Source organism: Ochotona curzoniae, unplaced genomic scaffold (assembly GCF_017591425.1).
Source record: "Ochotona curzoniae isolate NIBS_2020 unplaced genomic scaffold, NIBS_Ocur_1.0 contig_3819, whole genome shotgun sequence".
In the NCBI taxonomy this organism is placed as follows: Eukaryota; Metazoa; Chordata; class Mammalia; order Lagomorpha; family Ochotonidae; genus Ochotona; species Ochotona curzoniae.
Window position 1 is genome coordinate 8140121 of NW_024466004.1, and position 23153 is coordinate 8163273.

General features: G+C 51.9%; 2 protein-coding genes across 6 annotated transcripts; one reads left to right on the forward strand and one right to left on the reverse strand.

Annotated features, from left to right (window-relative positions):
* Positions 1-372: 372 nt before the first annotated feature.
* On the reverse strand, positions 373-7785 carry MRPL2 (mitochondrial ribosomal protein L2). Of its 3 annotated transcripts, none has more exons than XM_040982977.1 (7): positions 7636-7785; positions 3516-3684; positions 2571-2712; positions 2363-2478; positions 2184-2290; positions 973-1077; positions 373-651 (listed from the first exon to the last, which is right to left on the reverse strand). In XM_040982977.1, exons 1-7 carry the CDS (start codon positions 7729-7731, stop codon positions 436-438), a joined length of 951 nt encoding a protein of 316 aa, XP_040838911.1. In that variant the 5' UTR covers positions 7732-7785; the 3' UTR covers positions 373-435. The 3 variants fall into 3 exon arrangements, with proteins under 3 accessions (XP_040838911.1, XP_040838913.1, XP_040838914.1); XM_040982979.1 differs by having other exon boundaries at positions 973-1046; positions 2180-2290; XM_040982980.1 differs by lacking the exon at positions 973-1077 and having other exon boundaries at positions 512-651; positions 2180-2290.
* A 212-nt stretch (positions 7786-7997) lies between these two features.
* KLC4 (kinesin light chain 4) lies at positions 7998-22153 on the forward strand. 3 transcript variants are annotated; one of them, XM_040983418.1, is made up of 17 exons: positions 8043-8056; positions 8642-8693; positions 9802-10085; positions 12499-12729; positions 14004-14085; positions 15333-15552; positions 16024-16111; positions 17389-17490; positions 17674-17847; positions 18153-18252; positions 18462-18514; positions 18686-18756; positions 18931-19039; positions 19601-19738; positions 20671-20786; positions 21089-21152; positions 21694-22153. In XM_040983418.1, the coding sequence occupies exons 3-17, from the start codon at positions 9828-9830 to the stop codon at positions 21742-21744; spliced, it is 1857 nt and encodes a 618-aa protein (XP_040839352.1). In that variant the 5' UTR covers positions 8043-8056; positions 8642-8693; positions 9802-9827; the 3' UTR covers positions 21745-22153. The 3 variants fall into 3 exon arrangements, with proteins under 3 accessions (XP_040839351.1, XP_040839350.1, XP_040839352.1); XM_040983416.1 differs by lacking the exon at positions 8642-8693 and having other exon boundaries at positions 8004-8056; XM_040983417.1 differs by lacking the exons at positions 8642-8693; positions 9802-10085 and having other exon boundaries at positions 7998-8056.
* The last annotated feature ends 1000 nt before the right edge of the window (positions 22154-23153 follow it).

Sequence of the window (23153 nt, forward strand, 5' to 3'; positions counted from 1 at the left end):
GCCTCCGGCCGCGCTGGGCGGGGCTTAGGCCCTGCCGCCGGCGGCGTGCGCGAGTCCGTTGCGCGAGTCCGGGCGGAAAAACTGGGGCCCCGAGAGCGCGTCGGGGCGGGGCCCGCGGGTGCCACCTCGGCGAGGCAGCTCCGCGCCGCCCTTCCCTCTTCCTTTCCGGCCTCACCGGAAGTGCCCTCTCCGCTTCCCCCCCCACCCCCGCTTCTGCAGCCTTGGACTCATTTCTGGCTCCTGCTCCGGCTCCATGCTCAGGGGTATGAGATGGCCCCGTCCGGTCCTCTCTTGTTTTCTTTTCCCCCCTAGCCCCGGTTGATTATTGCTTTCCCGCTACCACCGCCCTTAAAAAACACAAAAAGACCTATGAAGGATGAAAACGAGGGAAAAGGGGCCGTTTTATTAGAGCCAGGGTGTACACTGGGGAGGATGTCACCTTTGGGCAGCAGAGACAGTGGGCAGCTTCACGTAACTCTTCATGGGGGGCAGCGGGCGAATCTTTCGGCCAGCCCAGCCCCCCTTGCGCTGCCACAGCCCGCTGTTGGGCCTCTTGCCCAGCCAGCGGTTGCGACCTGCCTTGCCGATGACTCGTTTGTTATGATCAACATTGGACACTCGGCCCACGGTTGCTATGCACGTTTCCAGCACCTGCCAAGAGAAAGCAGATGCAGACAGAGGGGAAAGAGCCTGGCAGTGTTGAGGGTCCAAGTCTTGTTGGGGGTGGGGGGGGTAAGACGAAGGCCAGGGCAAAACCAGAGGAACCATGGCAGGAACTGGGTTAGCTGCAAGACATAGTTTCCAGTTCTACTACGATGGTGTCAACCCTGTAAGGCATGCTTGACTGTGTAGTGGGGCTCCAGGCCACTGTTCCTAGCACCATAGAACACCTGCCAGCTGTTCCCCAGACAGCAAAGGTGCATTCAGGAAATTCCTCCTCTGCTGATCCCTCCCACCTGTACCCACACACACCTGCATCTGCCTCTTGGAGGGCAGCTGGATGATGGCTGTCCCATTCACTTTGCGCAACAGCACGCCGCACGTTCCTGGGGAGGAGAGAAATGCAGCTCTACCACCCTCCACATGGGAAAGAGGAGGTTGTAGGGGATGGGCACAGGACTCTAACCTCTGTGCAACCCTTGCCGGGCCCACTAGGAGAGAATGGGTCAGAGAATGACAGGTAAGAAGCTGAGTGTGAACAAGCCGCTTATAACAAGGGAAGAACAGCTGGTGTGGTGGTTTATTTTGGAGCAACAAGTCCCAAAGCTCTCTTTCATGTCTCAGGTTGTAAATTATGGAAGAAGTTTCCCATACCTCCAAGGCGTATTTCTTCCCCTCTTCTGTTCATTGGATAGGCTGCTCTTCTCCTTTGGCTTTAAGTTTAATTAACATAGAAAAACCAACCCTAGAGACTTAGTTTCCTCCAAGATAGTGATTAACAGAAGTTTGCATATCGGGCCTTTGTAACAATAACTTCATCACCCTGGCTTTTGGGGATATAAACTCTATGTTTTTAGACAAAGCAAGTTATCCCAAGAGCATGGATGATGGCCGTAGTGTAATTTAATAAAATAAAAGAATCTTCTTGTCTGATCAATCAATCCTGACAACAGGTGCCATTGCTGAACTCAAAAGACAAGCACATCCAGCTCAGTGTGATGGCTCAACTGACTTACCTACCACTTGCAAACGTCAGGATTCCCTAAGGGCACTGGTGCATACCCTGGCTGTTCCACTTCCCCATTCAGCTCTGCTTGTGGCCTGGGAAAGCAGTCAAGGATGGTCCAAAGTCTTGGGACCCGGCACCCACATGGGAGACGCAGAAGAGGCTCCTGGCTTTGAACTAGCTCAGCTCCAGCTGTTGCAGCCACTTAGGGAGTAAACCAGTAAATGGAAGATCTTTCTGTCTCTCCTCCCTGTAAATCTGCCTTATTAGTAAAAATCTAAAAAACTACTGCAGTGTGTGTCTCCAGCAAACAGGCTGGCATGTAATACAAACTTCATAAATACTAAAAACAAAACAAAATTACAAGGACATCATCCACTCCTGTCCGCTGCCCTCCCCCCCATTATTTCTGTGTCAGTGAAGCAGACAAAGGCCAGTGGGCTCAGAGCTGTGATCTTAGCTACTGTTCTGGAGTTCCAGATGGTGGGCCCCCCACAGCTCCCTTCGCCATACCTGCAGCTCGGATGTATTGGGCTCCCCGACCTGGCTCGCTTTCCACGTTGTTAATGAGGGTTCCCACAGGCAGGGCCCCAAGAGGATGCGCATCGCCTTCCTGGGCGGCAACTGAAAGACAGAGCCGGTTCAGCACATGGACCTTTTAGCCCTCAGCCCTCTTGTTGGGCAGCTAGCTCTTACCTGCCATCTGGTCTATGCGGTCAGAGTTCAGGAGAATATCTCCAGCCTGCATGTTTTCGGTGGCAATGATCCAGCGCTTCCGGCTGCCCCCAGCCACCAGGGCTATGTCTGCCGACCTGTTCGGTAGGATAGACTGGTGAGCAGGCCAGATCATCTTCTCAGAGGCTTACACAGAAGTCTTTCAGCCCCATCCCCATCCCAAACTTGCCTACAAGGGTCATAGCGGACTGTGATGACCTTCTCCTTGAACGGGCCAGGCTGAGTGTCCTGCTCTGGCCGGAAACGCAGAAAGTCAATCATACGATAGCGCTGCTTGTGGCCCCCGCCAATGCCATGCACTCGGATGCGACCTGTGATCAGGAGAGGTTGGGGACATGATCCAGAGCAGACCGCGTCAGCCACCAGCACTGGGGACAGCCTGGAGAAGGCTGCTTCCCAGCATTAAGGCCCACGCAGAGAGATATCACAGTCTGCACACAATACACTGGGGAAGCAGAAAACTGTATGGAGCTTGATGAAAATATAATCATGCGATTCTTGAAATTCCATCAAATTACTGAATCTAAGTTAGCGGAGGTCCATGTCAATTATACTAAAAACATTTCAATGACTGTGATTGCTAGAGTATTGAAGAAACAGGCAATAGAGCCAGCGCGGTGGCTTAGTGGCTAAAGTCCTCGCCTTGAACACACCAGGATCCCATGTGGGATCTAATCCCAGCAGGCCCACTTCCCATCCAGCTTCTGCTTGTGGCCTGGGAAAGCACTCGAGGACAGCCCAAAGCCTTGGGACCCTGTACCCCTGTGGGATACCCGGAAGAAGTTCCTGGCTCCTGGCTTCAGATCAGCACAGCACTGGTTACTGCGGTCACTTAGGGAGTGAATCATTGGATGGAAGATCTTCCTTTCCGTCTCTCCTCCTCTCTGTATATCTGACTTTGCAATAAAAATAAATAAATCTAAAAAAAAGAGAAACAGGCCACACAGAGTATGTCTGGAAGCACAGACTAGTGGTCTGGTGTCTTAGATTCCATTCCCTGGCTTGTGTGCATGTATTAATTTTAAATGACATTCTTCAGCCTTCCAGGGTATGAGCTGGTGTTCCAGCTCAGTTTTCTCCTTTCCTGGCTAAATTCCTTTGCCCTTGCCCCCACCTGTATGATCGCGGCCCCCTGTCTTCCTCATCTTCACAGGTGCTACGGTGTACTTGGTACGACTCTTCCAAGAAACAAACTTGGCATGAAGGGCTGTGGAAGTGACGAATGGGCGGCAGGAGGGGAACAGCAAGGTGGGCGGCAGTTGGAGGACGGCACTGCTGATCACCTGGGGTGAAACAAAAATTGCTTGTACTTCCAAGTCAGCTGGAAGAAAAGCATTAGAGCAAACCTGAGGGCTGGCACAGTGGTTTACCAGGTTGAGCCACTGCTTGGGACACCGACCTTTCATACTGGAATGCCTGCTAATACGATCCAAGGAAGCAGTTAGTCTCCTCAGGTTGGAGAGCGGGATGGAGTTCCAGGCTCCTGATGTTACAGGCTTTTGGGAAGTGAACCACAAGATAGAGCTTTAAAAATCTTTCTCTTGGGCACGGTGCGATATGGTTAAGGTCCTAGCCTTGAATGTGCCAGGATCCCATGTGGGTGCCGGTTCTAATCTTGGCAGACCCATTTCCCTTCCAGCTCCCTGCTTGTGGCCTGGGAAAGCAGACGAGGAAGGCCCAAAGCCTTGGGACCCTGCACCCATATGGGAGATCCGGAAAGAGGCTCCTGGCTTCGTGTTGGCGCAGCACTGGCCGTTGCAACCACTTGGGGTATGAATCATTGGATGGAATCTCTTCCTCTCTGTCTCTCCTCTCTGTACATCTGCCTTTCCAAAATAAATAAATAAATAAATCTTTCAAAAAAATCTTTCTCTCATTTTTTAATTTAAGATTTATTTATTTTATTGGAAAGTCAGATATACACAAAGGAGGAGAGAGAGAAGATCTTTCATCTGATGATTCACTCCCCAAGTGACTGCAACTGTAGAGGTCAGCTGATACGAAGCCAGGATCCAGGAACTTCCTCCATGTTTCCCATGCACATACAGGATCCCAAGGCTTTGGGCCGTACTTGACTACTTTCCCAGGCCACAAGCAGAGAGCTGGATGGGAAGTGGGCCTGCTGGGATTAGAACAGGTGCCCATATGGGATCCCAGCGCTTGCAAGGTGAGGACTTTAGCCGCTAAGCTACCATGTTGGGCCTTTTTTTTTTTTTTCAATATTTATTTAAAAGATACATTTATAGAGGAAAGAGAGAGATCTTCCATCACTAGCTCACTTCATAAATGACTGCAATGACTACAGAGGAATCAATTTGAAAACAGAAGCCAGGATCTGTGTTCTTATCTCTCTCATAGGTGCAGGGGTCCAAAGACTTGAGCCATTCTCCTCTGCTTTTCCAGACCATAAGCAGGTAGCTGGATGGGAAGTGGAGCACCTGGGATACGAACCAGCACTTATAAGGGATGCAGGTACTGTGGGCAGAGGATTAGCATGGAATGCCACTGTGCCAGCCCCAGAACATTCTCTTTCCCTCTTCCTGTTGCTCTACCTTTAAAATAAACTTTTTATTTTAAAAAATATTTATTTGAATGCTGATGGAGAGACAGAGATCTTCCACCCGCTGGTTTACCACCCCTCTCCCAATAGTCACAATGTCAGGGCTGGAGCCAATGGCCAAAGCATCATCCCAGTATCCCACACGGGGAGCAGGAGCCCAGGTACTTGGCTCTCCCAGATGCCTAAATAGGGAGCTAGAACAGGAGTAAAGCAGCTAGAATTCAAATGGATGCTCACATGAGACACAGCCATCCTTGCTTTTGGTAGCTCTACCCACTAACTCCTCAAATAAACTTTAAACCAAACAAAACAAAGCAAACAAACAAACAAACAAAAAAAACAAAACCACTAACCCAGAGGAGAGGGCACAGCCCTTTTTACCTGGAGCCCACATTCTACTGCAAGTGCCCTAGACCAGCTGTCCAAAAAATCCATCTTCCTCAGACCTTGCGCAGACCACAGTAGTGTGGTTCCCTTTTTTTGCTTTGTGTTCATCACCTCTCCTCACTCCATGCACTCACCTCTGAGGTATTTCTCCAGTGGAATATTCTCTCCTTGGATATCTCCTCTGGGAAATGCATCCTTCCCCCAAGCACTCCCAGCAGCTGCCCAGAGACCACTCTCAGTACCACTGCCTCTGGCCTCCACAGTAGGATCACATAGGATTGTGCAGCAGAGGGATGACCTCTGTCTTGCTCCTTGCTGAAATCCATGCTTTCAACATAGCAGAGATTTGAATTGTAAATATATATATAATAAGATTTATTAATTTTTATTGCAAAGTCAGATATATAGAGAAGAGACAGAGAGAGAGAGATCTTCCATCTGATGATTTACTCCCTAAGTGACCACAACAGCTGGTGCTGTGCTGATCCGAAGGCAGGAGCCAGGAACTTCCTGCAGGTCTCCCACACAGGTGCAGGATCCCAAAGCATTGGGCCGTCCTCAATTGCTTTTCCAGGAGCTGGATGGGAAGTGGAGCTGCCGGGATTAGAACCGGTGCCCATATGGGATCCTGGTGTGTTCAAGGTGAGGACTTTAGCCACTAGGCCATGTTGCCAGGCCCTGTAAATATATTTTTGCCCAACTCTACCCTAACCAGCTTGAGAATGCCAGAGGGCAAGCCTGAAAACTTCTCTTTTCTGGGGCCAACATGTTGGCTCAACAGGCTAATCCTCTACCTGTAAGCACCAGCATTCCCTGTGGGCGCCCATTTGTGTCCTGGCTGCCCCACTTCCCATCCAGCTTCCTGCTTGAGAGCTGTAAAACCAGTGGAGGATGGCCCAAAGCCTTGGGACAGTACACCCATGTGGGAGACCTGTAAGCGGCTCCTGGCTTCGGATCTGCTCAGCTGCAGCCATTGTGGCCATTTTGGAAGTGAACCAGCAGATGGAAGATAGGTCTCTGTCTCTGTAAATTTGATCTGTCTGTCCAATACAAATAAATCTTTTTTTTTCAAAAGATTTATCTATTTATTAGAAAGTCAGTTTACAGAGAGAAGGCCAGAGACAAAACCAGGAGCCAGGAGCTTCTTCAGAGTCCCATGTGGGTGCAGGGTCCCAAGGCTTTGGATCATCCTTGACTGCTTTCCCAGGCCACAAGCAGGGAGCTGGATAGGAAGTGGGGCTGAAGGATTAGAACCGGTGCTAATATGGGGTCCCAGCAGATGCAAAGCAAGGACTTTCACAATCAGGGTATTATACTGGCCCAAAAGCAATTAAATCTTTAAGAGAAAACAAACCCAAAAAAACTCTTCTGTGGCTTCCAATTTGCCTGTCGGAAATGTCAGGATGCCTTCACTCAAAGACCTTCTTCTCAGTACATTGCATTGTCTAATTTCAGCTGTCAATCATCTTTTGCAGTACTCCAAGGGCTAAGCACACTGGCTCTGAAGCCAGAGACTGCACAACTATAATACCTGGTGTGTGGCCTGGAGTACCTGACTTTGGTCATCCAGTGGGAAGGGTAATAATTACCTTATAGAGTGTTTGCAAAGTGTTCATTGATTGGGAAATTTGTAACACTTAGACCTGGATTACAGCAGACATTCAATTCAATTATTACTAATGTTAGGGTATGGGTAAAATGTTATTGTTGTGCAATGGCGCAATTCTTCTCTGGTTTCAGGTCCCAGGTCCCAGGAAAAGGAGGACGATAAGGGTGTGAGAATGGGATGAGCCAGACAGATAGTGGGTATGGGAACGGAACAGGCTCCCTGCTGTCTGAAGGCCATAAAAACTAACATGTCTAAGGTTGTTACTTTTGATGTATTTCCTAGCCCAAAAGGTCCTACATAAGCTTCTGTCTTGGGCTCGTTCGAGGTCCAGCTGCCCTGTTTGGCTGGCCTGTGTGCCCCAAGCGCGGTCTGGCCCCAGCATGCTGGCGCAATAAACTCTGTTTGCTGTTTGCATTACCAGCGAGACTCTGTCGTTCTCTGGGGATTGACTAGTTCGCACCCTGACGTCCTGGGGCTTTAGCCCGGACTCTAACACTAAAACTGGTACCAATCACCTCCTGTATTTCCTCTGCAGAATTTCTCCCTAGGGCATAGCGACACTGTCAGAGACAGCTGAGGCTCCAGTGTGTTTCCTAATCTGATTGGCGACCCCAACCTCCCATCCCCGGCTGCCCTAACTCAAACAGCCCTCAAATGTTTGACGGTAAGGTAGATTACCTGGGAGGCGAGGAACAGATTCTGGACGGAGTGGGTGACAGCTGGAGACCCCAGACTCAGGGAGCCCATAGCGCGGGTCAGGGCACTCAAGGCCATGCTGGGTGACCACACTCCGGTGGACTCAGCGCGCCACCTTCTGCCTTCTGCAGGTTGCCTGGCGATTACAGATGACATTGCCTGCTCCTTGCACCGTCGCTCTCCATTGACGTAAACGGGGGGCGGGCAGAGATCTGCAGTCCAGACTGGTAACGCACCATCTTTCCTTGTCGTTAGAGCCAATCCTCGGGAGGCTCTTAGGTCATGTGACTGCAAAACAGGCCCCGCCCCTTAGAGCCGTCAAAACAGTTGTCTGGAGCGGCAGCCATGATGGATTTAAAGGGATAGTACTGGCAAAGGAAGCAGCCGGACCGACAGACTGCAGGTGAGTCTTTGCGGGCATCTCAGGGGCTGAGATTTGAGGTCCCTCCATCTCTCATTCTAGACTCCGTGACACATGGTCAGCCCTCCTGCGACAAACCCTACATAACTCCAGATTCAAAAACCCCGCCCCCATTGATGCTTCCCCGCCCCTCGGCTTGAAGACGGACAGACAGACTGCCTGCCCCGCCCCCTGCGCAGCCTACTGACTGTATGACCTCGGCTCGTCTAGCCGCGGTCTCTGCGGGCGTCCACCCCCGCTCTCCCGCCCTGCTCACGTCAGGGTGTCCCCACCCCGGCACCCGGGACAGGTCCTCCGCCGCTTACAGTCCCGGGTCGGAACACCAGCTCCCAGTGCTGCTTCCCCGTCCCGACATCCCGCACTGCCCGGGACACTTCCCATGCTTCCCCCGTCCTTGGGGAGACACCGTGAGGTGATTCCCGGCACAGCCCATTAGCAGGTGATCCTGACGTTGAAAGCCACGGAAGTGACTGGACTGGGAGTGACCGGGCTTCCTCTCCACCCTCTCCCAGACATAGCCCCTGGGGCAGCAATTTTTAAAATTAGATCTATCTGTAATTTATCTGGGGACAAAGTAGCACCCAGGCCTGGAGCGTGAGGTGCCTTGGGGAGGGAGGAGGTACATGGGTCATCTTTAGAAATCTGTGGGCAGGAAGGAGGGAGGGTGCTTGTCCTGGGTGGGGCTTGGTGCCAGATCCTCTGGGTGGCTGTGAAGTGGGGAGTGGAGGGGTGGGAACAAAGGACTTCTGGACTTTGAGCCAGGCAAATCCTTCTGAATCCCTGGCTACGGACAGTTTCTTCCGGGCTCAGTCCTGATCCCCGGGCTGCGGGTTCTGCTGGGTACACAGGTAAGAGGACTTCTTGGATGGAAAGCAAAGCCCTTTGGGGAGAAAGCAGGGAGGCACCCCAAGTCCTGAGAAGTGAGACTTAGTGGGAAGAGAGGCAATGCTGGCTATTCGGGGAGATGCTGGGCTTGCTCCTGTGGGTGTCTCAGCCTGCAGCCCCTGAGCCCTCTCATGTGATCCTGCAAGGATAGCTCCTGACTTTTTTCTTTCCCCCAATTTCAACTTCTTGTGTAACTTTGAAACTTCTTATTCCTTTCTTTTGTTTTTTGAAACCCCAACACTGTTTTTTGCATATTTCCTATTTTAACCCTGTCTCATTTGTGACTCCCCCAACACCATTTTTAATTCATTTATTTTTAAAAGATTTGTTTTTATTTATTTGAAAGGCAGAGTTCTAATAAGAGAGAGAGGTCTGGCTCACTCCTGCAAACAGCTGCAGTGGTCAGGCTGGCCAGTCCAAAGCCAAGAGCCTGGAATCTGTATCTCTACCAGGGCTCCCATGTGGGCCCAAACACATGCGCCACCTTCCACTGCTTTTGCAGGTGCATTAGGAGGGCGCTGGATCAAAAGTAAAACAGCCAGGAGTTAAACTCCAACTGGTATTGACATGGGATGCCAACATTGCAGGCATCTTAATCTACCATGCCACGATGCTGACCCCTGTTTGAGTCCTTTACTGTTATCTCTCTTTTCTTCTTTTTTAAAAGATTTATTCATTTTTATTGTAAAGTCAGATACATAGAGGAGGAGAGACAGAGAAGAAGATTTTCTGTCTGATAATTCACTCCCCAAGTGACCACAACAGCTGGAGCTGTGCTGGTCTAAGTCAGGAGCCAGGAGCTCTTCCAGATGCCCAGTTGTCTGTCTCTTGCTTCCTTCTAGTTGAGGCGAGGTTCCCACCGGCCAGGATGTCAGGCCTGGTGCTAGGGCCACGGGATGAGCCTGCTGGGCACCGACTCAGCCAGGAGGAGATCCTGGGAAGCACCCGACTTGTGACCCAAGGCCTGGAGGCCCTGCGCAGTGAGCACCAGGCTGTGCTGCAAAGCCTGTCCCAGACCATCGAGTGTTTGCAGCAGGGAGGCCATGAGGAGGGGCTGGTGCATGAGAAGGCCCGGCAGCTGCGCCGATCTATGGAGAACATAGAGCTGGGGCTGAGTGAGGCCCAGGTGAGCTGCTGGAGGTGGTGCTGGACGCGACAGGGTGGGTGGAGGAGCAGCTGTCTGATTGGAGGTTTGGGCCATTTGGGATTAACTTGTCCTAGACGCTTGCTTACTTCAGTAAATATGTATTAAGCTCTTGCTCTGGGCAGAGATCCATCAGAACATTTCTGCCACATTGAGGCTTATATTCTAACTGGGGGAGACAGGCAACACACAAATAAATGGGTAAACAACACAGTATGACAGAGCAATACTTGCTAAGGATAGAAAGAAAGCAGGGGAAGGAATGAGAGAGAATGGGAGAGAGTGCAGTTTTAGCTAACATGAATCCAGATTGGCCTTAATGGAAGAGTTATATTTGAACCAAGCTTTACAGGTGAGGGAATGAATAATGCAATAAATAAAATTATAGTCTCCTAAACAGACTAAACAGCCAGAGCAAAGGCCCAGAACTTGAGACCTTCTGGTGAGTTCATTCAAAAGCAAGGAGCTGGTATGGTTGCAGTGCAGAGAATGAAGGGAAACAAAATCACAGTCAGTTGAGTGGGTGATGGGCTTGGGAGAAAGAGATCAATCGTGTGCAAGTAGCCTTTACTTTGAGATGGAACTGTTGAGATATTTTGCCACTTATTGTTTTGTTTTATTTTGCTTTGCTGTGAGAGGAATACAGGAGGAGATGCAGACTGAAAAAGCACCCCCTACCTGATTGCTGGTGCACATCCCCAGTGCATACAGCAACCAGGAACTGGCCAGAACTGAAGCCAGCAGCCAGCAGGTCTCCCACATGGGTGGCAGGAACCCAGTGACTTGAGCTACCCCACTGTCTCCCCGTGTCTGTACCAGTAGGAAGCTGGAATCAGGAGCCAAAGCTGGGAACCAAATCCAGACTCTTCTTGTAGGATAATGGCTGCAACAGCTGGGCCAGGCCAGGCTGAAGCCAAGAGCCAGGAGCTTCTTTTGGGTCTCCATGTGGTTGCACTTGGGTTATTTTCCTCTATTTTCCCAGGTGCATTAGTGGAGAGCTGGATCAGAAGTGTAACAGCTGGGGTCCAAACTACTATATCATAGTCCTGGACCCTGTCCAAATCATCTTTTTTTTTTTAATATTTATTGAAAGATTTTTTAAAAGGTGCTTTTTTTTTTCTTTTTTTTTTTTTTACTTGAAAGAGTTACAGGAGAGAGAGGGAGAGACAGAGACCTTGCATTTGCTGGCATTCCCCAAATGGTCAATGACTAAAGCTGGGCAAGTCTGAAGCTGGGGCACAGGAGCTTCTTCCAGGTCTCTCACATGGGTGCAGGGGTCCAAGACACTGGGCCATCCTCTGCTGCTTTCCCATGCTTGTTAACAGGGAGCTGGATTGAAAGTTGAGCAGCCGGGACTAGAAGCAGAGCCCACTGTAGGTGGAAGATTTGCCTGATATGCCACCATGCCTGCCCAGGCATTTTGTCTTTTAGTATATGATCTATTTATTTATTTAAAAGGCAGGCTAACAGAATGCGGTAGAGTTACCTTCCATATACTGGTTCTCTCTCTGATTGTCTAGATCAGTTGTAATTGAGCCAACCTGTAGAAACCAGGAATTCCATGTGGAAGGCCATGGTCCAATTACTAGGGCTGTCTTCCACTACTTTCCCAGGGAAATTCACAGGAAACTGGATCAAAAGTGGAGCTTTTGAAATTGAAAGGTCCACTCAGTCATGGAGTGCCAGCCTTGCAACCACTGCACAATGCTGCCCCCTATTGGACTGTTACGGAAAGAAGTGACTCAGAGTCTGGTGTTAATGATACACCTGGTTAAAGCAACTGCCTGCAATGTTGGCATCCCATGTGGGCCCAGTTCAAGTCCCAGCTGCTCCGCTTCCTAACCATCTCTCTTTGCTAATGTACATGGGAAAGCAGTGGAAGATGGCTCAAGTGCTTGGGCCCCTTGTACCTATGTCATAGATTTGGAAGAAGCTCCTGGTTGCTGGGTTTGGCTTGGTCTGATTATTGTGGAATTTGGGGAGCAGATGAGTGAATAGAGATTTTTCATCTATCTTTGTCCTTTTCTCTCTGTAACTCAAATAAATAAATAAACAAATCTCTCCCTTTAATTTTTTTAAACAACCAAGAAATATTGTGATCTAACTTGACATCATCTTGCTGCTAGACTAAGATTAGGGTAGAAGCAGGGAGAGCATTGAGGAGGCTACTGTAACATTCCACATGGGTGGTGGGTTGGCCTGGGATCATGGCAGTGACAGTGGTGAGAGAATTGGATTCAGGGTGTGTTTTGAGGGCAGCACCATTGCCAGCCAGAATCCTGGTCTCTGGGCTCCTCGGTTTCCTGCCAGTACTTTTTACTGCTTCCCAGGGGGCTGCCCTCCTGACTGTTGGCTCTCCGTAGAGTCTGGAGCTCACCGGATATGCCTCACCTAGGTGATGCTGGCCCTTGCCAGCCATCTGAGCACCGTGGAGTCGGAGAAGCAAAAGCTGCGGGCTCAGGTGCGGCGGCTATGCCAGGAGAACCAGTGGCTGCGGGACGAGCTGGCAGGCACCCAGCAGCGACTGCAGCGCAGTGAGCAGGCCGTGGCGCAGCTAGAGGAGGAGAAAAAGCACCTAGAGTTCCTGGGGCAGCTGCGACAGTACGATGAGGATGGGCATGCTGCGGTGAGTGCTGGCAGGAGTGACTGGCCGGGGTAGGGAACTAGTCGAGAAGTTACCACCTGTCCTGTCATCCTTCCCCTCACCTGGCCAGATTCCTTTTCCAGGTGAGGGTTAAAGCAGAAGCACTCTTTGATCACTCAGTGAACATTTAGGTAAATGTTTATTACATCAGGCATGTGTGCTCCACCCATGAACAAGGCGGCAGACTAAACTGCTGCTTCCATAGTGGTAAATGTGTGTTTAGGGCTGGGAGACACAGACAGGCTCTGGCCAATTCCAGTATACGGCACTAAATGCTAAATCGTCATCTGATTGAATAAGATCCTCTTAAAATTTGCTGCTGAAAAAAAAATTCACTGTCGAGATGTGTAAAGTTTGTTCTTGTTCAGCAGGTGCTTACCTATCCCTGTATCTTAGGCAATACAAGCTGTGTGCAGAGAGCCACGAAGACCTATGGAAGACTCTCTGCCTTCTTGAATTTATCATGCGTCTTTAGGCAACAGAGCGCATGTGCGAGAACACAGGCAGGAAATGCTGGGTGCTGAGGGAGTAAAGGAGGAATTCTAAGGAGCTCAGTCCTTGAGGGCCAGGATGACAGGGGAAGGATGCTCAAAAGGGGTTGGGCACAGAGGATGGGTAGGCTTTAGGCCAAATTTCTCACTGGTCTAGGATTTGGGGTTGATCTCAAAGGACCCCAAGGAAGAAGGACTGAGGACTGAAGCTATGGCTCCAGGACCAGAAAGCTGGGCCACATCAGAGAGAGTCAGCAGGGCTGTGCATGGGACGCACTGGTGCAGGTGGAGGGCACCGAGGCCTGGAGGTCTTTGCATAAGGTTGCCTTCACTGATGGGAAAAGCACACTCTGCCCAGTGAGGAAGTAGGTGAGTGGACAGTGGCAAGTGATGGGTGTGAGGCTGAGCAAGACACACTGGACATGTGTTCATAGGGTCAGACACACTCTCCAGCTCCAGGAGAGACGGGACAGACGTATAATCAGTGTAAACACACAGGCATCGGCACAGGGCTGTAATTAGAGAAGGAGAGAGGCAGGCTGGGCAGTGAAGGTGGTTAGGAAAGGAACTTTCTGGATGTGAAGGAAGGGAAAGCCATGGGAATGTGTCACAAACATCTCTGGCTTCTGCCCACAAAAGAGTCCAGGGCATGGCTGGGCAGGTGCTGGCCTTCTCAGGGCAGAGGTTCTCTCCATTAGTCAGGGCATGGCCTGCAGAGGTCCCCAGGGATGTCTTGGCCCTAACATGGTGCTGCTTCCCTTCCAGGAGGACAAGCAAGGTGACGCCACCAAGGATTCCCTGGATGACCTGTTCCCCAATGAGGAGGAAGAAGACTCCAGCAACGGCTGTGAGTGGGCCTCTGGAGCCAGAGGGGGAAGCAAGGCCACAGAAGGCTGGTCTGGTGCCAGCCCTGTGCTCAGGATGTCAACGTCCAGAAATAGGGGCAGGACTGGGCTAGGCCTTTGATTTTTCTCAGCCTCCTCCCTCTCACTGGGGTGTTATTAAATGATAGGTGCCAAGCCCTAGGAATAGCATGATGAAAGCAACACAGCTCTCATCAGTAGAAGCTCGCAGTGTAGAGGGAATGACTGTGAGATGGGAACAGCTGGTGTTCTTGAAGGGAAGGAACTGGGTATTTCTTACCTTTATGTTCCGGGGACAATTCCAATACAGAACAACATGTTCTACAGGTTGGGAGAGCATAACCCAACTGATTCCAGCTTTTTTTTTTTTTTTAAGTTTTATTTGTTTATATAAAAGGTTGTTAGACAAGGTAGATGGAGAGACAGAGAGAAATCTTGCATCTGCTGGTTCATTCTCCAGATAGATGTAACTGCCAGGGAAGGGCTAGACTGAAGCGAAGAGCTTGGAATTCCATCCAGGTCTCCCGTATGGGTATGAGCTGTCCAAGCACTTGGACCTTCTTATGCTGCTTCCCCAGGTGCTAGATCAGAAGTGGTGTAGTCAGGAGCTCATCTGGGATGCTCCTGACAGGCAGAAGCTTAATATGCTATACAATGCAGGCCCAGCTTGGTCTTATTGAAGATTTGTTTTTATTGGAAAGTCAGATATACAGAGAGGAGGAGAGACAGAGAGGAAGATCTTCCATCTGATGATTCACTCCCCAAGTGGCTGCAATGGCCAGAGCTGGGCTGATCCGAAGCCAGGAGCAAGGAGCCTCTTCTGGGTCTCCCACGTGGGTGCAGGGTCCCAAGGCTTTGGGCCATCCTCAACTGCTTTCCCAGGCCATAAGCAGGGAGCTGAATGGGAAGTGGGGCTACTGGGATTAGAACCATTGTCCATATGGGATCCCAGCATGTTCAAGGTGAGGACTTTAGCCACTAAGCTGCTGCACTGGGCCCTAAATAAATGTTTCTTGAACAAATGCATCACTGAGAACAGATGGAACTGTCAGGGGCCACAGGTTCAAGGGAGCAGATAAAAGGATAGCAGTGCAGTCTCAGGTGTCAGTAGCAAGTCTGGTGGAGGGAACAGGTGCAGGTATGGAGTAAGGCATGGAGGGGAGCACTGGGCGGGCAGAAGGAGAGGAAGGGCGAACAGGACATCTCTTGTTCCTTTTCTGGGCTGGCTCAGTGTCCCGCAGCCAGGGCGCAGCAGCAGCCCAGCAGGGTGGATACGAGATCCCAGCCAGGCTGCGGACACTGCACAACCTGGTGATCCAGTACGCAGCCCAGGGTCGCTATGAGGTGGCCGTGCCACTCTGCAAGCAGGCTCTGGAGGACCTGGAGCGCACCTCCGGCCGTGGCCATCCCGACGTGGCGACCATGCTCAACATCCTGGCCTTGGTGTATCGGTGAGTGCCACCCTCCACCTGATTCCCCCAGGGCCTGCCCCTCCTATGGCCCCATGCTTCCTCTCTACAGGGCACCTCTTGTCCCTGCTGCATTGTCAAGTTATTCTCCATGGGGTGCCAGAGCTGTCGCTTCTCTGTGCCAAGTGCTTGGCTTCAAATAACACTCATCTGTCAGCTGTTGACTTCTAGTCTCTCCTTTGGTGGGAGTCTCTCTTTCTCTTTCCCTCCTTTTCTCTCTCTTTATCTCTGGCTTCCTGTGGCCTCCTCTTAGGATATAGTGCTCTGCATCCTGGGATGGATGTTTCAGTGTAACCCCCTCTTGCCATCCACATCCACACCAGGCTGCCTGTCCCCATGAGGTCCCCAGTCACCCCATGTACCCCAGACATTTCTACAAGGAAGGGAGGGTGGCAAGGAGATGGCTGGAGGGTACAGGTCAGGATACTCACTGCCACTTTTGTCCTCTTCCAGGGACCAGAATAAGTATAAGGAAGCCGCGCACCTGCTGAACGATGCCCTCAGCATCCGGGAGAGCACTCTGGGCCCCGATCACCCTGCTGTCAGTGTGCCCTGCCCTCCCTGTCCTCTCTGCCATTGCTCTTTCATCCCTTTTAGCTCATATCTCTGCTGGGATCACTCACTGGGATACCCAGGCATGAGGCACAGGACCTCCTCTCTCCCTGGCACCACCCAGTGTCACCTAGTTCTCTGTGGCTCAGTGGCTGGCCAGAGCTGGACCTAGTCTGAAACTGGGAGCCGAGAGTTTCTTCTATGTCTCCCACATGCGTGCAGAGGATCAAAGTCCATCCTTTGCTGCTTTCCCAGTCCATTAACAGGGAGCTAGATGAAAAGTGGAGCAGCAGCTAGAATAAAAACTAGCACCCTCATGGGATGCTGGTGCCACAGGCAGATAGATGATTAGCCTGATAACGCCATTATGCTAGCCCTTATGTTACTTTTTTTAAAATAATAACTATTCTGAAATTTAAGTCATAAATAATGCATCCCTCATTCAAGAAAGTTAATATGCTATCCTAGCTAACATGAAAGGAAAACAAGGACATTTCTGATAACAATGAATGCAATTTAACAAAGTACAACGGGATATAAATAGAAGACAAGAACAGTTGTGTTGAGTACAGCTCTGCTAGGAGACATAAAACGGTGGTGTGATATACGAGGCAGAAGTTTGGACTCAGAAGCAGACCAGCAACTTCCACGTCAGAAGTTCATAGAAAAATGAAAGAGCAGAAGCGTGGGTGGATACGTGATTAAAAGGCAGTGTTATAACCAGTAATCACAGGCCGGACTGATTTGAATATGATAAGAAAATGAGAGAAATTACCTCATAAGTAACTAAGTAGGGCTAGCAGGCTAAAGACAAATTATGGATTGTCAAGGTCGAAAAAAAAATGGGAAACATATATGTATTTTTTCCCCAAGGCATGGATGATGGGTCTCAGGATATATGGCTCCCATCTTGATCTCCCTGCTGAAAGTCAAAGCTTGCCGTCCACCATTGGGGTGTCTGGCAGGACATTAGAAAGTTGGCAGAGTTGCCCTACACATGCAGAACATCTGTTGTGTTCTTGCCTCTCCAAAGGCACTAGTGTTCTAATCTTTACAGCAACTTCTCCCCTCAGCCCCGGGGGGCGGAGTGTGGAACACTTTTAGAAATTTCTAAAAATCCCCCTAGAGCACAGAACACCCACAGAACCCAAGAGCCATCTCCCCGAGTGGGTTCCCTCCCCTCAGCTCCTGAATGTGTCAGCAAAGAGTACCTGGCTTGGGGTTGTTCCGCCTGGGGCCCAACAGTGCCATTGCCTGTCTTCACAGGTGGCTGCCACACTCAACAACCTGGCTGTGCTCTATGGCAAAAGGGGCAAATACAAGGAGGCGGAGCCGCTGTGCCAGCGGGCACTGGAGATCCGAGAAAAGGTACCTGAATCCCTCAAGTGTCCCCAGTCCCCTCTCTATATCAGACCTCTGGTCTACTGTTGGCCCTCATTTTTCCCCCTAGCCTCCTCTGCCCAGTTCCTTCTTCTGTCACTTCCTTCCCTTTGCTCTCAACATGTGGGTGCACACATCATTATGGCCTTCTGCCGCTTTGGCCCCTATCAGGTCTTGGGCACCGACCATCCAGATGTGGCCAAGCAGCTGAACAACCTGGCCCTTCTGTGCCAGAACCAGGGCAAGTATGAGGCTGTAGAACGCTATTACCAGCGCGCGCTGGCCATCTATGAGGGGCAGCTGGGGCCGGACAACCCTAATGTAGCCCGCACCAAGAACAACCTGGTAAGGAACGCAAGGATGCAGGGTGGGAGGAGGGGACGGGCTAGTAGCAGCATCTGGCACATCACTCTTAACCCACCCTGTGTCTCTCTTTGGGGCTGACCTTGGAGGCTAATGGAGCTGCTTCCTGCTGGTGGTGGAAGTTCCAGCAGAGCTCTTTGGGAGTGTAGTGACCCTGCAGCTAGAACTGAAATATTTCTAGGCTGATTCACAGAGAAAGAGAGGGATGGAAGTGGAGGCTCTGGGCCAGGCAAAGACCTTGGCTCCTTCTATCTCTTGTTCCCCCATTTTGCCTCCCAATTCCCCAGGCTTCCTGTTACCTGAAGCAGGGCAAGTATGCCGAGGCTGAGACCCTGTACAAAGAGATCCTGACCCGTGCCCACGTGCAGGAATTTGGATCTGTGGATGGTGAGTGGTGAGGGCCTGGAGCGGGAGCTGCAGGGAAGGAAAAAAATGCCCAGGAAAGGTAGGGTGGGTGGATGGGAGGTTAAGATTGCAGTGGTTCCCTAAGTGGAGAGGGAGTAGGCCTCTTTCTTCCAGCCCTGTCAGTCCTGGCTGCCTGAGACTGTCTGGCGCTGTTCTGTAACCTCCCACCCCACTCCATGTGTCACCCCTAGACGACCACAAGCCCATCTGGATGCATGCGGAGGAGCGAGAGGAAATGAGCAGAGTGAGTGGGGTAGGAGGTGCCAGGATAGCCTGCTCTTTCCACCAGCCCTGCTGTTCCTTCCCTACCCCTGCACCAAGCCCCAGATACTTGGCACCTTCCCCAGTCCAGCCTGCACCCCAGCATCCCTGTTGTCTCATCATTGGCTCTCATTCGCCACCCCGTTTTCCACAGAGCCGGCACCAGGAAGGTGGCACACCATATGCTGAGTATGGAGGCTGGTACAAAGCCTGCAAAGTGAGCAGGTGAGCTGCAGGGAAAGCTAGCTGGACCCTTGGCTGCCCTCCACCCAAGCTCAACCTCCTGGACCTTCTGCACTTGCCTTTGACCCTGCCTCAGCCTTAGCTCTGCTACCTCTCTTTTCCTGATTGCTTTGCTGAAGCTGTTCTTGCTTGTATCCCGGGTCTTGTCTCCCACAGCCCCACAGTCAACACGACTCTGCGGAACCTGGGAGCCCTGTACAGGCGCCAAGGGAAGCTGGAGGCTGCTGAGACCTTGGAGGAATGTGCCCTGCGGTCCCGGAAACAGGTCAGAGGCTGTCAGAAGGATGAAGACCCAAGAAGGGAGAGCTCTGACAACAGGGGGTTCCTTGGACTTTGTGTGAGTCCCCTAAGACCAGGAGTTTCCACTGATGGAGACAGGTAGGAGAGGATAGTGAGGCAAGCCTCACGGCTCTTTTTAAGCCTATTTTTACCCTCCATGTGCCCTTTGAGGTCAGGACAGCAGATTTACCAGTCTCATCGCTAAGTGGGGCTACACAGGGGAAGCCATGCTATTTCACAAGGGAGCCCTGTTGGTAGTATGGGTAAAAAGGTGAGGCCGAAGACAGCCCCCAAGTCCACTTCTCAATTCTGAGCCTTCATTAGTAGGTGGCGAGATCAATTCATTGTGGGCAATGGCCAAATGTGTGTGTGTGGCTCTGTGCAGGAACACCTTGCACAGGTGAGTGTGGTTCCAGCAGGTGTGGACTGGGATTTCAGAAGGAAAAGTGGTCTCCTGGCAGCCGCTGATGGCAACTAAAGGTTGAAAGCTCCAACCCCAGGAGGAATTACAGAGTAGGAAGTCCCATCTCCTTTCCTTTCCTTCCAGGGTACTGACCCAATCAGCCAGACCAAGGTGGCAGAGCTGCTGGGGGACGGCAACAGAAAGACCTCTCAGGAGGGCCCTGGGGACAGTGTGAAATTCGAGGGAGGTGAAGATGCTTCGGTGGCTGTGGAGTGGTCAGGGGTAAGTCTGACGGTGCCTTGGCCTCTCTTGCCCCTCACTGGGAGCCAACTTTTGACAGAGCTCTTATTTTCCTCTGTAAAAAACCTTAATTAAGGGCCTGGTGCAATAGTGTAGTGGTTAAAGTCCTCACCTTGAATGTGCCGGGATCCCATATGGGTGCCGGTTTTAATCCCAGCAGGCCCATTTCCCATCCAGCTCGCTGCCTGTGGCCTGGGAATGCAGTTGAGAATAGCCCAAAGCTTTGGGACCCTGTACCCACGTGGGAGACCCAGAAGAAGCTCTGGGCTCCTGGCTTCGGACCAGCCTAGCTCTGACCATCGCATTCCCAGGCCACAGGGACCCTGCACCCAAATGGGAGACCCGGAGGAAGTTCCTGGCTCCTGGCTTCGGATTGGCTGAGTTCCAACCGTTGCGGTCACTTGGGGAGTGAACCATTGGACGGGAGATTTTCCTCTCTGTCTCTCCTCCTCTCTGTATATCTGACTTTCCAATAAAAATAAATAAATCTTTTTTTTTTTTTTAAAAAAAAAAACCTTATTTGTTTGAAGGACATATGCCTGCAGGGAACACACACACTACAAGATGAGAGACACAGTTGGACATAAATTCCATCTTCTGGTTTCCTCACCAAATGTCTGCAACAGGCATACTGGGATAGGCTGAAGCCAGGAGCTTGGAAACACTGTTTGAATCTCCCACATGGGTGGTAGAGCCAAGACTAGAATCCAAGGCATTGTGATATGGGATACAGGTGTCCCCAGTAACCACTAAGCCAAAAGCACCCCCACAGGCCTTCCCTCACAGTCTCTTATTTTCAATCCCTGGGCTTTAGGGTGGGAACTGTGTACAGAATAATGTAGTAGAGGACTCAGAAGCCAGCTGGCAGGGAGGCCCTTTTGCTTTCACTGTCCCATTCTCTCTCTCTCTGCCAGGATGGCAGCGGCGCCCTGCAGAGGAGCGGCTCTTTGGGCAAGATCCGGGATGTACTTCGTAGGAGCAGTGAGCTGCTGGTGAGGAAGCTCCAGGGCACAGAGCCTCGGCCCTCCAGGTACGTGGTCAGGTTGAGAGGTGACCAAGCAGGCGAGTCAGCCCTTGCTTTCAACTCCTCTCAGCCCCCAGTCTTTGGAGAGTGTCGTGTGGAGGAGATCTGAGGGATGACACAGTGGGGAGGGTTGGAGGATAAAGATGTGCCCTGGGTGGGGTGGAGGATGAAGGTACCTGAGGAGATGCTGGTTCCTGGTGCAGTTAAGAGCATTATGGGGGATGGGGGGAAAGGGGGAGCTGTGGGGGATGAGGGGAAGCACTTTGATTTTGTGCAGCAGTGCCTCAATTCTTCTTTTCTCATTGTAGCAGCAACATGAAGCGGGCGGCCTCCTTGAACTATCTGAACCAACCCAGTGCAGCACCCCTCCAGGTGAGAGTAAGCAGTGCACCAGGGGCTAAGAAAGTCAGGACACAAGCACCGGGCAAGCCCAGTGGGTGTCAGGGAGGAGGGCAGAGCTGGGGAACTGCTATCCTTGAGGAGTCTGGTGGATAGCTTGCTGGGACAGTGACCACAGAGGGCCAGAAGCAGTAGCCAATCAATCAGGGAGGGAGTAGGAATCGATGTTCTCTGACATGGACCTTTGGAGTGATGAATAATTCACCAGTCATCACCTAGGAGGCTTAGGGGTACAGTGTATGACCTCCCTTTGGGGAAGCAGGATTGCCGTTCTGATGGCAGCGACTGCTGTTGGTGTCAACACATTCTGAGCACATGCCAGAGGTTCCTCCACCAGAATGTGCCTGCCCATCATCCCCATGCCCACCAGAAGATTCTCCAGAGGCTACCCAAGGCCCCCAGAGCTGGGGGTTGAGTTGCAGGCTTTCTGTCCAAGGTCCCGGGCTGTTTGTACCAATGGGAGGGATGGATGCTGGGAGATCCCTGGGCTAATGGGGTTGCTTTGTTGTTTCAGGTTTCCCGGGGCCTCAGCGCCAGCACCACCGACCTCTCCTCAAGCAGCTGACATTGAGCCACCCTCCAAGGCCTGTTGGGTTCCACTGCAGACCCTCACAGCATTCCCCCCTGCTCCCATCCTTGCCCTACCCCAAGGTGGGACAGTGAAGGAGGGGCAGCAGGGTAACCAGATGCTGCCCCCACCCCCATAGGGTCTCTGGCTTCCTCCTCAGGAATCCCTGTTAGGCAGGACCCTCAGAATATTGTACCCTACCCTACTCTGCACCCCCCACGGGGTGGTCCTCTAGAGTAGCTAGCTCTGGGCCCCCCAAGGTGGGCACAAATCAGGTATGCACCTTAGAGATGAAGCCTGCTTCTGGCTTTTCCACTGGAGGGGCTGGTAGCCACCACCTCGCCCCTCTGCCACCTCACTTCAGGTCCATGTATTTCACATTTCTTAAATAAAAGAATCAGGTAACCTTTCTGCTCCTGGGGTGCTGACTGCAGAGATCAGGAAGGTCCGTCCCAGAGGGGCGAGGTACAGTGAGTGGCAGATGGGCCAGAGTCTTGGACCTCTCAAGGGTGGCTTGTCTTTCTATCCTCTCCTGCAGCAGGGCCGCAGAGAGGCATCTGGCGATGGGGAAAGAGGCCCACAACCCAGGGAGAAGGTGCTGTGGACTGGGTTGTCAGGGACATGTGGTGGCCATGTGGCAGGACCCTGGGGTCCTGGCGCCACTTCTCCTGCCTGTGAGGCCCTTTTGTGGCTGCCCCTCCTCCTCCTCCCAGCTGCGGAGGGGGGAGGGAGGCGGGCGCAGGCCTGGGGGGCCCTCCGGGGAGTGGGGGACAAGGCACCATCCCTCTGCTCTCAGCACATCCTGGAGGCCTCAGCAACAGCTGGGGCCCATCTTCTGAAGCTTGCCTCCTCCTGACCCGCCTCCTACACCCCTTGCTGCTTTCACAACAAAGAAAGAATGTGGGGGTGGTGGCGCTGGGAGTGGGGGGGTGCCTGGAACAAGGGGCCGGTGCTGGGCCACAGCTGGAGGCTTGGCCATGCCCTGACACAGCCCAGACTGCCTTGGAGATGGACTTGGGATGAATATGTCAGTTTAACAACCTTCGGTCTGGTCTTCCAGAGTTCAGTAGGATGCTTCTACCTTGGGGTCCAGCTTGGTTCAGAGCCCAGTCAGATCCTTCCTCTGTCCCGCACCCTCTGAAGCTCTGCCTTGGCGCTCACCACCCTTTCCCGGCTACATCTGTCCTGGGGACACTGAAGACACCCTGAGCTTCTGGGTGCCCTCTGGATAGTGCGCTGCTGAAGAGTGGGCCACAACTCACCTTCTCCCCTCGTACCTGGAGAATTTCAGGGGAACTGTTAGTGTGGGGGCCTCTGGGTGAGGCCCCGTGTGACCATCTTTCCTTAGGGGTCAGGGAATCAGAGGTCTCCTCTCTCCAGACCTTTCTTCTTCTATCACCCACCTT